This window comes from Setaria italica, chromosome VII, assembly GCF_000263155.2.
Source record: "Setaria italica strain Yugu1 chromosome VII, Setaria_italica_v2.0, whole genome shotgun sequence".
NCBI lineage: Eukaryota > Viridiplantae > Streptophyta > Magnoliopsida > Poales > Poaceae > Setaria > Setaria italica.
The window spans coordinates 33,660,519-33,674,300 of NC_028456.1; the positions used below are offsets into that span (position 1 = coordinate 33,660,519).

The window sequence follows — 13,782 nt, forward strand, 5'->3', positions numbered from 1 at the left end:
TCACACGGGCCTCCAAACAGAGACTGAGGTCAAGGGCCTAGAGTTCCAGCACAATGCAAGCCTGCCCTCCTCTTGGACAACCCCAAACCCTCTACCGAAGAGCCCAGCCAACATCTTGCCCTGAACAACGTTGAAGCTGCTGAGCTCACAAGTCCTAAAACCCTCCAGCTCAGCACCAGCCCCACCTGTCAGAGATCCATACTGCCCCACGGCGTCCTCTACCATTGGGCCCAGCGTCTCCTTCTCCACGAGCCCCAGGCACGCGCCGTAGCCACCGTCGCAGAAGCAGCTCTCCAAGGACTCCAGCATGGCAGCGAAGTGCTGCAGCACTTCGCAGAAGAACTCCGCGAATGGAGCGGGACTTCGGCCGATCCTGAAGAGCTCTTGTTCGATTAGGATCACCAGCTTGGGGTGTAGGATCTTGACACTGCCGAGAAGCTGCATCTGCAACCTGATCAGGGAGCTGTAAGATTTATCCGTCGTGTCGCATGAGACGATCACTGAGCCGCCGCCGTTGCCACTAGCAGTGAAGCCATGCAGGTCCTCTTCGCCGCGCAGTGGAGGGAGCTGTACCGGGAAGGGGGAGGTTCAGCGACTCCGCGAACTCCGAGAGCCACCGTGCCGCCATGGGGTGAGAGCTGGCGGTGTGGGATTCCGCGCCGGCGGCCGTGACGACGGCCGTGAGGTGGAACGGCTTGCCGCCGTGGCGGGCGAGGTCTGACATGAGTGACGCCCACTGGACGCCCTCGCCGACGTTGAGGTCGACGACGTGGACGCCGGGGTCGTCCGCGGTGGCTTCCAGGATGGCCTGGTTGGCGGTGAAGTGGGCGAACTTGATGAACGGCGAGAGCTCTTGCAGCATCCGGTACGCCGGCATCCGGTTCTCCGGTGCCGGCGCAGCAGCCGCATGGCGTTCGGTGCGCGCGCCGGAGATCCGGGACCGCAGGCCTCTGGCGAAGTAACAGGCCAGATGGTCGGATGGGCTGGCCGCTGCGTGGTGACAGCTTCTGTAAGGCACGCCGGGGATGAGGTCGTCGAGCCTCGACAAGATGGCCGAGGCGCTTATCGAGTCCTGGGACGCAACTGCCCTGGCGCCGGCGACGAGGAGGTCGCTTAAACTGCTCTCCGCCATGAACTCCTCTTGGACTGCCAACAGGCTGCCATTTTCTTGCCCTTCCCTCCTCTGATCAAAACCGGTGAATAATGGATCGCCGTTGGAGAGCTCATCTTGAAGCGGCAAGCGATTGGCTTCTTGGATCAGCATGTCCATGACCTCATGATCTTGCTGCTGATGATGATCAGAGGAAGGATCGGCATCGCCATCGCCATTCTCAAGGGAAAGGGGGATCAGTACTTGAGGAGACCACAGGAGGTAGCTGCTCTCTTCATGCTGTGTGGGGAAGGGGATGAGAGGGGAGCAAGGATATGACATGGTCTCCATCTGGCTGATGTCCTCAGAGAGAAAGAACTGATTGCTGGAACCTGTGGTTTCATACAGCTTATGTACACAATCAGGAGGCAGGAGGGTTAGGACCATTTCACAAGAGGATGGAATTTTATATGTGGACCTTCATGGATTGTGTAAGCTAAATTGTCTTTCCTTGGAGCCACAATTTGGCACTGATCTAGCAGAAGATGTATCGTTTTTGTACAGTTCTCTACCAACTTCAGAGGATATAAATGATGTGTCACTGTGTCATTTTCCTGTACAATCAGAGTTGACAGAAAAAGGTGAGAGCATGGCAGAGCATATTCCTAGAATGCTTCTAGCTAGGTGGCAGCATGTGGTCAGGTTCTGAATCATGTGCACAATGTATTCCATGCATCTTGCAACATCCATGTGCACAATGTATGTTGATGATTGCACGAAGCAAACAAAGTTGCAATCATAAGAAGAGAGTTGTGATCTAGGTAATTAAAATCCTCGCATGCCATTGAAAATTTTCCAGTCCCGAATTTGCCATGACTTGTGTCTATGACATGGGAGTCCGGGATTGGGTAGATTTGCAATAGGGACGCGGGCTCATTTTTGAAAACCCAGTATTATTCGTTGAATTAAATGGGGGTGATGAATATTGTTAGGGGCATCAATTTGTATCCCTAATTTGCAATGGCATAGGAGTAATTCTCTTCACAAGACAGTAATCCATGTCTCTTCTGGCTAATTACATATTCTTCAGTCAAGCTCCAGAATTAATGTTGGGAGACAGCAAATTTACTTAAGATCAAATCTTGAAGAAAAAATTACTTAAGACCAGGCCAAGTATAATTAATTTCTTATGCCTCTGTGGCTCTGTGTGTCCAATTTTATACTGATTATATTGACCAATAAGCTTAAGACACGGACAAGCTGCCATGCCCAATTCTTTTATGTGCAAGCCTATTACCAGCCATACAGTACTGATGTTGCAAATTAATATTAAACTCTTTGCAGTTTCATAATGTAGCTGGTACAGCATTGATTCTAACACCACATCAATTTTTAAGAGATGCAGGAGAGGTAGCCGATAGAATGTAACTGGAAGAGGACAATGGTGCTTGTCTGAAGGCGTAGAGTTGATGCACAAAGGGTACTCATACAGAACAAATGTGGGCCACTGAGATATTCTTGGTTCCAATCTACCCCTTGTTTTCCATCTCAACTTGTACTGAAACTCTTCTCTGTGGTAATTTTGAATTACAGTTATCTACAACATGGTTGAAATCTGCAACATAATATTACATGTTGAGATCGTGAGCTGCTATCGACGCAAGATCTTGAATAAAGAAGCTCAGATGTAAAAGATCCCCACAAATGTTTATACTTTGATAAGCTTTAAGCAATAAGCAGCAACAACTATAAAGCGGAACAAATGAAGAGACAAATTTCTTGCTCATTTGCAAAGCGGCGCATAAACGGATGGTATTAGAGGACAAGCTTAGATGTCACCATCCACACGCTAATCAGGGGTGTCCACGCTAATCAGGGGTGTCTTGTGATTAGCCCAGTGTCAGTACTCCCATGCATTGTTTATCGCAAGTGTTAATTTCCTTGTCATGATTAACCAAAACAAAAGGGACATCAAAGTACAATAAAACAAGAGCTCGCACAGTTGGAAAGTGAAGTATTTATTCTTTTACAACAAAAGATTCTTGGCTGCGCACATGAATTCGTAGTTCGTTTTGTCAGTGAAGAGGGTAGTAAGAAGCTTACCGTGATCATCATAAGTTCGCAACCATGAGCCTAACCAGGACGAAATCTATGCATGATACAAGTGACGGAAACTAAAAGCCATAACTCAGACTTACATGGTGCCATCATATAGAGAGTTTAATAGCAATTATTTTGAAGCCAAGAAAGGAAATGACTGCATAGTCCACATAGTATGGGTTTGACTGTTTGCCATGCTTATGAAATACTCCACCAACAATGACATCAAATGAGTCAAGGCCGGCCGATGGAGACCTTGGTGTCATCCTAATCGTACCAGAGAAAGAAGCGAAACATTACATTAGAGAATAGAACAAATCACAAATGCAGCGGTGGATCAATGATTTCATCAGACCAATGATTCTGGTTGAAAGTCATGGAATCAGTGTATTGTGACAATTTTATATGATATACAAACCTTAGTTGTTTTGTTCACGCAGCGTCAACATGATGATCGTGGAATCAAATAATAAAGAATCTAGCCGACATTCAAAAACTTTTCAAAATGTGATTGGCAGAAAATATTCAGTAACAAACATTTAGTTCTTGAGGGAAAGGTAGGATGGTAGGATGCGCCTTGTAGCGAACTAGCAACAGGAGGGAAAAAGGAGTTGACACCATAGTAACCTGTTGTTATCTATTTGATATAGCCGGGCACGGCTTTGAGCCCAAGATATGGCTACGGTGCTCATCTCCTTCCTCTGAGAGTGCTAGAGTGTCTGTCAAGTGTCAACACACACCTGGGTTTGAGTTCTAGGACCAGCTTGGTGCCTGTCTCTTTGAGTCCTTGTTGAGTGAGTGCCACAGACTGTCAATTTTCAAAACAAGGAAGCCCGAAACCAAATATCTGAAGCCCAATCTTTTTGAAGGGGGATCCGAAGCCCAATCTACCACTGTAACATATGCATATCACTAATCCGTTACAAATGATGTGGTGAATGTGTTGTCATAAAATACGACATATGACCTTGATCCTGCCTAAAATGTGATCCACGTGTTTATTGATCTTCATGTTCAGTTGTTCACTTGTCAGGTAGATCTAACAAGCTTACAAATGAACATCGGCTGTTGAGGTTCAGAGTACCCATGCTGGTCAGCTAACACATATGAAAAGCATTCTTAGAGAAAGCATGCACTTTTGTTTCCTATTGCTTTGGGTTTTTCATCTGGACTTCAAAAATAATTATCCTTCTTAAGAGCGTGCCATCCAGCATCAATAGTGAAAGTACATTATTAATAGAGGGAGTCTGTTGTTCCTCAGAGGCACATGAATGTTTGGTGAAATTTCGGATCATGCTAAATTGGTTACTGCCCAACACTAACACAGGAGAAAATTTAGGCCTTGTTGTTAGTGCTAGTGCTATATACCTGAATGCTACTAGGGTTGTGGGTCAGTTTCTAGCTATGATAGCACAAGCAACAAGTTCCACACTTTCCTCTTAAAATTTTACTATGAAACTTTATGCAAAACCATCAAAGACTGGTCAAGTGGCAATGATATACTTTTCGCCTCAAAACTAGCAGGCATCAAAAGGTCTGATGTTAATTCCTCAAGCTGGGCATTTAGGCAATGCATGCAGCAAGCCAGCAAAAGCCTTAAACACGTGCATACCTGCAGCAAACGTTTAGAATTTTTAGATGGGGGTGGTAATCCTATACTCCAATATTTTTTTTCCTATAATAACCTTATTCCAGGCACCTTTTGGTTTTTGTTTCGTAGACACCAGTTATATTATATAGGCATGTTAAGTAGGATGAGCAAAAAAATATATGGTAACGGACAGCAACAGAAGAACCAACATAATTTGGCCCTTTGGGCAGGCCTCACTTTTTTTTAAAAAAAGGTGATACAACCGGGTCCTTTTTATATAAAGAAAAAACAGGTTCCCCTGTCCAATCTTGTGAAAGTGGATATTTTTGTCCAAATAAAAGATTAAAGGTCTACTATCATTTGGATGGAAGTGTCAAAGGGGAGGAAAGGTGAGATATTGAAGGGTGCATCGCCACATCCGATGCACCTCCAATATGATGTTTCTGATTTGTCAAATGACTTGAGAGAGACCGACCACCTGCCTGTGTCTGCCCGGTGAGGTCCAGGCCAAGCATGTTCTAGCCTTCAAGGAGAGTTAGTAAATCTCAGAAGAAAGTAGGTTTGTTTTCTTGCTATTGGACTAATATATAGCCTTGGGTAAAGATTATGTGATATCTTAGAATGCTCAAACCATTCTAACTCTAGTTATACATAATTAAAAAGAAGTTAGAATGGAGAAATAATCCATATGGAGTAGCCCCAGATGAAAATTTACCAATTACAATACAACATGCGGTTTTGAAAGTAACATACATGTCGAAAACGCATTTTTTTTAAAAAAAATCGTGGAGCAATTATTGGTGGCCTCCGGGCCGTCATATTCTAGCGATCGTGTCTTTTTGCCACTATTATTTGATTTAGACCTGACATGCTAGCTCTAACTTGATTCCCACTGATGCCTTGCTAACCAACCGTATTCCATATCCGTTGCACAAAGTAGCATCATGTTTAGAAACCCAAGGCAGTGAAAGGACACAGAATGGAGCAAAACAACTGACAGATACTCCTCCGTCCTAAATGAATAAATTACTATTCATTTTAGCTCCACCTCAAATAGACATTTATCAAAAAGACATTTACCATACCTAGATACATAGAAAAAATATATATCTCGAATAGTATTTTGGAACAGCGAGTATTAGATAACTGGAGGCTTCCACCGGTTAAAAAAACTTAACATGTACAGCAACTGTTAAAAGGGTAGTTAACTAGTCTAACAAATTACTTCAGAAACCAACAAAGATAAAAAAAAGAAGATGAATATTATGTCATACAGGAATTACTTGCTGATTAATGATACAAGAGCTAACTACCCTACCAATGAGGCATATGCATACATTGTACATTAGCTATCTTTACAATGCTGAACTGCAGTTGGTATGTGACAACTTTGGCCCGGACATTGTCCTCAAATGAAATCCATGGAGTCGTTTAGGGACTGACCACTCAGTGACTGCCCCCCGTTGGATGGACTCTGGTGATGATGGTTTTGATTGTGATGCTGAGCCTGGTGGCCACCAAAGTATGACATCTGCTGCTGCTGCTGTTGTTGCAGCTGCTGCTGCTGCATGAAATAGGATGGCATCTGCTGCTGGACTCCACCATTGAAGATGTTCCCGTTCATGTTAACAGCTTGCCCTGCAGATATCTTAAGTCGCTGGACTTCTTCTCTCAAGGCTTCATTCAAAGCTGTAGAGGTAGAAAATGGAACATTTCAATGTGCTGATTCCTAAAATAAGTAGGCAACTAGAATTGTTCTGTTTCGTTTCACCAACAGATCAATCAATTCATCAGTAAAATCAGAGATCTTGTGGCGGTGAGAGTTTGTGTTTAAGAACACATGATGATTAGGAGATCTGAAATAATTTCAAAGATCAGAGCATACCATCCCGCAGTTTAGCTTGCTCTTCCATGGACTGCAATCGAAGTTTGAGCTCTCTGTTCTCAGCAGTTAAACCAGTTGTATCCCTCTGGGTTTGAAGCAAATCGCAACACATCAGATATGAGGATATTATATATGTGAGAAACAAAAGAAATTGTAGCACCATAAAATGTTAAACAACATTATTCACAGAAGAGTGAACAAGGAAAATATATGGTAGTTTAAACTCTTTCAATAATGATCCCCTATCAAATATTCTCGCATATAAAAAGCATATGTCGTGCGGTAGCAAGGTTCAAACATCAATAAAAGGTAAGTATGGGAAACATTACTGGAGTGCTGCACACAGGAAAAATTACTAAACTGAGAATACAAATCCTGCAAAAGTATACGCTTAAACACTTACTGACTTTATTGGACGAAAAGTGGTGTATTTAACAACAATCAGTATTAATACAGTTCACATAGTTGATTAAGATAACCAAGATAACTTCCATTACTGTGAAAATGTATCTATTATCACAGAGGTCCTACCAGTAGCAAACTAGCAATAAAAACTTGTTTAGAAGTTTTAAGTGGACAATTGCCAATTACCAACATGAATTAAACCCAGCCATCTCATCATCAATCCACTTGTTTCTTCCTTCAGAGCATAGTGTACCTCCTAGACTGTGGGTTCCCTGTCCTTGTTAACTAAATGTAGATTACTAGCCAAGTTTTTCTTGATAGTGAAATGTCTTCTATCTGTGACCACTTAATCTTCAGCAAAACCCTAAACATCTCATTCTATCCACTTCATTCAAATCATACTCTGCAATGGAGCACCACCGGCCCATTTTATGGTGGGTTGTGACCTATCGGGCCCCAAACATTCGCTTTACCTCTAAAACTACTAGGCACATTCAATCCTACCCAACTCCTTTCCCCATGCCAGTTACAACTCCATAAGCAGAACAGTATTGACTAAAAGAAGTAAATCCTTAAGCTCTGGTTATAGATTTTAAATATCAATATATACCCAAAGCTGCCCCCATGCACCCGACCCTAAAACACCGTGCAACTAGCCATAATGATTCCAGAAAAGATTTGAGAATATTAATAGAAAACAAATTTACCTTGTCTTTCTAACTTGACATGGACATATTTAATGCCAGTGCATACTCATGTTATGATTTTTATTTTGTAAGTATATCTACCATTGGAACAGATTCCCACCGACTGAACTGTCCCGAATATGTAAAATCCCTTTGTCACAAACAATGCCTCACAATACGGTACATTCAAATGCTAGGTGCACATGTATATACATAAACATTAGCCTTTCGCCGTATAGAGGAAGTACTTTTTCCAGCGTGTGACTGTATGCATCCTTATTGGCTTGTGCAACCATTTCTAAATGGTTAGTAATTAGGTACTCCCTCCATTCCAAATTGTAGGTCGTTTTGACTTTTCTAGGTTCATAGATTTTATTATGCACCTAGACATACACTATATCTAGATGCATAATAATATCTAGACATACACTATATCTAGATGCATAATAATATCTATGAACCTAAAAAAGCTAAAACGACCTACAATTTGAAACGGAGGGGGTATTCAGAACTGTTCATTTTTCAGTTTGAAAAATCTCACCCCCTAGTGTTCTACAGCTAAGAGCACCATATGCATACTGACAAGGCTGTTATCCAGAAAAGTACCAGCTGCACTATCCCAGTATCAATACATGTTACATCGCATGCTAAATTCCTCATAAACTTCTGGGTTCTGACAAAAGTGGCAACAATAAAGCTACTCCAAAGTGATTGTCTGATGAAAAAGTCATTCAGCAGAATATGCATTTAATAATTCTAAAAATGCAGTTATCCTATAGCATAAACCAACTAATCGACTCAACACAGCAATAAATAGCTGTAGTCCAAAACAAACACGAACCAAGCTACGGAACAGAAAACAGGAACCTGTTATTACCCAGGTGCACAACAAAAAAGATGAATCTGATTGGATGTAACTTTTCACAGAGGACACCAATTCATCAACGAATTTAACTGATTTTAGCAAATATAACCCTATACCTGGAGAAGTGTGAGCTGCGCTGATAACGTAGTGGCCTCGGTCTGCAGAGTCTGGACCTTCCTCTCCAGTTCGCTTGTATACTTGATCTTCCTCTCCTTGGACCTCGCTGCCGACTGCCTGTTCGCCAGAATCCTGCACAACAGCATCACCAAAAACTTGACATAAATTGGCAATCTACAACTCCAGGATACCTCCAACCCTAAAAACTCGCAATTATTGGGAATAAAACGATGCAGATAGCTCAGATTCCGTAGCAGATAGCACACTAACACTAGCAGATAGCACTACTAAACTTTGAGGACCCTAACGTGCAGACTTCGCGCTCCGAATTACAATATTGGATAAGAAAAAACCATCCGGATCTGGGAAGCATCAAATATCAATTGATGGGGGATAAGAAAAAAAAGGGAAGCAGGCTAAGTTTTTCCCCCACCTCTTTGCGCGCTTGGGGTCGATGAGCGCGAGCTCGGCGATCCTCTCGGCGGGCATGGCCTTCTTGGCGTAGTCCGGCAGCCCAGTCGAGAGCGCCGACTCTCCCTCGAACGGCGAGCTGGCCCCATCCATGGACCCGCTCCTCTTGTGCCCAGCCCCACCTCCGCCGCTGCTTCCCGCGCCCTGCAAGGCGAGTCCCTCGAAGAAAGCTGCATCGAGGGAGAGGCTCCGCGTGTGGGACCCTCCAGGCGGGCGGGGCGCGGGCGCGGGGGCCGCCTGCGGCGGCGGCGGAGGCGGGGTGGGGTCGGAGGCGGCCGGGGAGTCGTCGGAGAGCGAGGGGAAGTCGAGGTCGGAGAAGGAGAAGTCGCCGTCCGGGTCGAGGAGGAGGTCCGCGTCGGAGAAGCGGAGGAACGACTCCGAGTGGGCACGCCGGTGGTGCCCCCGGGGGGCGGCGCCGCCGCCGCCCGATGACGGCGCCGGCGCGGCCGGCAGCGGGAAGCGCGGGTCCATGTGGGTCGGCGACGGCGGCGAGGTCGTCGGCTAGCTCTCGCACCCTGTGGCGGCGGAGGCGGCGGCGGGCTCGCGGCTGTCCGGCGCGTGGTCTCTTGTGGGGGTAGAGAGAGAAGAGTGAGAGCAGTGGGTCGGGTTGGTGGGCGTGGCGTACGTGTGAGGAGTAGAAGGGCGGAGGACGCGGGGTTGCTGCCGCTGGCCCCCGCGTGGTCCCGGTTCACGGAGGTGGCGAGCTCCGACACGGATCTCGAGGTCGACGGACGGTGGAAGCGGGCCTGGGTTGGTGCGGAGGGTGCAGGGAGCGTGGGGAATCTTAGCGTGGAGTAAATGGTGTGGACGCGAGGTGTCTGAGGGAGTTCGGATGGACTCGGTGTATGGGTCGCGGCGGCTTGGGACCTCGGAAAGATACTGTCATTTCCGCAACGGCGCGTGGTCTAGGTCTAGGCAAGTCAAGGAGCAAGTGGGGGGCAAAAGAGTCATTTCCGCAGGGAAGGATGCCATGCCGCGTTGTTCCTATCAGGCAACAGCGTGCCGCAGCCGACGCGGGCCCGGGCGACTGTTTGCCGGTGGCTTCCTTTGCCGCCCAATGACACGTAGGTCCCGCTTCGCGTGGACCCACATGCCAGTGAGTGCTCCGTGAGGGGGCGGTCCCCCCCGGCCCCGTGTCGTGTCAGTTGGATGGCGGTTGGGTCTTGCGGTTTGGAGAATGTGGGGCCACCGCGTGCCTGGGCCCTGCTGTAAAGTGTGGCGAGGAGGCCGACCGGCCACTACGCCGGCAGCGCAGTTGGGAAAGCCAGGGCGGTGGAAGGTCCCGCGGACTTGCATCCCCTGCTACATGCCTCTGCCGGGAAGCTTTTATTGGCTTTTTCTCATGGCGAATTGGTGATCAGAAGCTTCTCTTCTTTTGTCGAATAGATTATCAGAAGCTCTCAAACAGACTTCCCCCCTATGTGTAGACGAGAGATCAATAGGGCTCGTCGAAGTATGTATAGACGTGAGGCTAGATGTATAATGCGGTATGCATTGTAGCCTACAGAATAGAGTAAGTGATTATTGATTAACCGTCGAAATTATAAGGCCAGCTTCCGAAGATGAGACGAGGGTGTTGGTTTGTACTCCCCCGTTTTCTAGATACATAGTTTTTCAATGGATCTAGATATATATATATATATATATATAGATACATAACAAAATCTGAAAATCTAGAAAATCTAAAAAGAACTTCAATTTGGAACAGAGGGAGTAGTCCGTAACATAGGATAACAAGATGCTCTTAAAAAAAGAGGTAAGGAAGGCTTGAACCTATTTATAAGGGATGTTTTTGACTTGTGAAAGGGAAATATTCCACAATTAAGCAAGTACTTGTGGATCTCTGGTGAAATCTTAGAGACTGATCATGGACAAAGCTGAAGACAGCTAAAATTGTATTACTGATTCATGCTTCAACAATTGTTTCCTCACGCCAAATTCTTCATGATACCAACGAGCTGAAGACAGGATTTGGAGAACTCAAGATGACAAAGACAGAGAGACCAAAATTTCTATCGCCCTCACAGATCCTCAACGTCCTGTTTCGATGATGCCGGGCGACCTTCATACTCCAACTTCGCCCCTAAGGTTGCAGTGATAACCCTGAATTTCAGCCTTATCTTCTCCATCACATCTTGAACTTGTTCATTCTCCGGATCAGACAGCGGATAGCTGCTCACCAGTGCAGCTAGTTGCTCAATGTTCTTCCTGACCCTAGCTGAGAACACGTTCTGATCAATGCGAGTTGCGGAGGCCCACACATCCAGACAACCCTGATAGAAACCCAGCTCTTCACCGACCTGGAAACCCATCTTTAAACCAACCTGCCTGCCCTCTTCCTTCCCTGATGATAGGCCATCATGATAACCATTTTTGTAGCCCTCCTGGTAATGTGTCTCGTCTAATAGTACTGATGGCTCAAGAAAATCAGCATCACTTTGAGGTTGCTGGTCCATAATGTGATCAGGAACCTAATTTTGCTATACAGCAGACAGTTCTTCAAAAATCGTGATTCCAAAAAGCCTCCTTCATTGACAAACAAAAGGTTGAGAATAATAAGTTCAATGAATACATACCACAGGGGGGAAATAGCTATTGTGCTGTAAAGTAAGAGATGGAAACCGCAGATGTATTAATGTCTTCTCTAAAAATATCACCTATATTTGTAGCATTTGACATAAGGAAAAGTACAAATGATTCATTAAAAAATTTCAAGAGACTGTGAGTTGAACTTCAGGAATCAGGACACACCAGATTCATTATTACTATGGAAATGCAAAAGGATATTAGTGATGGTACATGTACCAGCAAGCCATTATCACTCTGGCATCACACGAACGAAGTTCAAGCATCCATAACTCTCTAGTTTTGTGTAATCTGTTCCTCCGGTTTGCGAACGAGCAGAGTGAAATTCCCAAATTTTCTGTCATATGGTGAGTCCTCAAACAGCTCTCAACAAGGAAAGGTCGATTCCCCAATTTTCGTAGGCGTGGAACTACGACAATATCTACTTTGGATTAGACCAACCCCACAGGATATTCAGTTCATGAGCGAGCAAAAACTTCTAATCACTGGGAAGCCACAAGTCGCCGAGTCGCAGTTACAGCTCGAAATTTGGATTGAATCGAGTAAACTTAGGGATTAGGGATTAAGAGAAGGAGGCCAAGTTCTTCGTGATACCTCTGAAGCCGCCGCACCGCTCGTGCCCCTCCCCTAGCCAAGCCGTCTGCTCCAACGACGGCGCCGCTCGCGCCCCAAGCGCTGCTTGCCCCCGCCTCCGGATGGGGTAAGTGCCTTCCTGAATCCACTTCCGGTTCCGGTTTCCCTCCCGACAGCTTGCTGGGCTTTTCACAATGTTTCCAACAAGAATTGCGTAATTACATATAGATCCTTGATCACTACTTTCTAAGTCCTTCGATTCATTTCCTTGAAGTTACTTTGAAATAAGATATTTTCTATGCAGCACGGATACGGATACGCGTATCGGTATCGGAAGGATATGGATACGCGGATACGGCAATTTCTTAAACAACCCGATACGCGGATACGTTTTAACTATTTTTTTAATAAATAAATAACAATGCATATTAAATTGCAAAATAGATGTTCAAATTCAACATAGAGACATTTAAGGTCTATTACACTGAGAATAACATGATAGCAGGTTCTAATTTAGGAGAGGATGGGAGCCTGGGACTGCAATCAATCAATATAAACTCATATCCAGATTCTGGAGATTGGCCAATTATCATCACGTTACCTCCTACTTGCAATCTATATGGTACTATTCTCCAAGCAATTGTTTTTGAACCGGTTAAGTATTGAAAAGAAAGGATAATCAACAACTGTGCAATAGCCAACATTATAAAGATCACACTGCCCCTGAACTTAATCCACCATCCATGCTTGCATGGGCCCTTATTCTGTAGACTATGGATTATACTTCCAAATTGCCTGGATACACTACACAGAAAATGTAAATCTCTATGCACTTTACGGATGCTATGCTACCATTACTGGGAGGAACTCACGGTTCACGGGAGGCCTGCACTACCAGTATCAGAGGAAGTCACGCACCTGAACAGGGGCTGGGGCTCCTTACGCCGGAGGCCGACGGGAGTAATCACGGGCGAACGGAGGCCGACGGGAGGCAGCCTGCGGCCGGCGGGAGGCGGCCTCGCGGCCCGTGGCCGCGGGAGGCGGACGGCGGCTGGCAGGAGGCGGCCTCACGGACGGCGGCCGACGAGAGGCGGAGGCGCTGCGTCAGCCGTCAGGTCGAGCGGGAGAATGCGGCGATGCGCTGCGTGAGGCGGCTGCGCGTGGGAGAGCCGACGCCCGACGGGTCACGGGAGTAGGGCAGGAGGTGGGATGTGCTGTGATGTTGGGCCGGCTGGGCCGAATCCAGGCGCGGAAACGTTTCCGATCCGAAGTTTTCGGCCCATTTAATCGGGTATACGTGGATACACCACGGATATGTATCCGGGGCGTATCCGTATCGGATACGTATCCGATACGGGATACGGTCCCCAGGTGGAGTATCCGTGTTTCGTAGGATATTTTACAGGGTTCGAC

General features: G+C 45.9%; 3 protein-coding genes across 5 annotated transcripts; all 3 read right to left on the bottom strand.

The window, feature by feature from the left end:
* Nucleotides 1-1,441, bottom strand: LOC101754281 (nodulation-signaling pathway 2 protein). The gene is made up of 2 exons (XM_004978269.3): nucleotides 574-1,441; nucleotides 1-500 (listed from the first exon to the last, which is right to left on the bottom strand). The coding sequence occupies exons 1-2, from the start codon at nucleotides 1,439-1,441 to the stop codon at nucleotides 1-3; spliced, it is 1,368 nt and encodes a 455-aa protein (XP_004978326.3).
* Nucleotides 1,442-5,871: 4,430 nt separating this feature from the next.
* Nucleotides 5,872-9,815, bottom strand: LOC101780472 (transcription factor VIP1). The gene is made up of 4 exons (XM_004977263.4): nucleotides 9,173-9,815; nucleotides 8,739-8,871; nucleotides 6,667-6,751; nucleotides 5,872-6,470 (listed from the first exon to the last, which is right to left on the bottom strand). Exons 1-4 carry the CDS (start codon nucleotides 9,679-9,681, stop codon nucleotides 6,190-6,192), a joined length of 1,008 nt encoding a protein of 335 aa, XP_004977320.1. The 5' UTR covers nucleotides 9,682-9,815; the 3' UTR covers nucleotides 5,872-6,189.
* A 1,069-nt stretch (nucleotides 9,816-10,884) lies between these two features.
* LOC101780874 (oral cancer-overexpressed protein 1 homolog) lies at nucleotides 10,885-13,733 on the bottom strand. Of its 3 annotated transcripts, none has more exons than XM_004977266.4 (2): nucleotides 13,288-13,681; nucleotides 10,885-11,736 (listed from the first exon to the last, which is right to left on the bottom strand). In XM_004977266.4, exon 2 carries the CDS (start codon nucleotides 11,664-11,666, stop codon nucleotides 11,232-11,234), a length of 435 nt encoding a protein of 144 aa, XP_004977323.1. In that variant the 5' UTR covers nucleotides 11,667-11,736; nucleotides 13,288-13,681; the 3' UTR covers nucleotides 10,885-11,231. The 3 variants fall into 3 exon arrangements, 1 of the variants encoding a protein (XP_004977323.1); XR_002678678.1 differs by lacking the exon at nucleotides 10,885-11,736 and adding an exon at nucleotides 12,391-12,549 and having other exon boundaries at nucleotides 13,288-13,733; XR_002678677.1 differs by lacking the exon at nucleotides 10,885-11,736 and adding an exon at nucleotides 12,391-12,554 and having other exon boundaries at nucleotides 13,288-13,733.
* Between the last annotated feature and the right edge of the window lie 49 nt (nucleotides 13,734-13,782).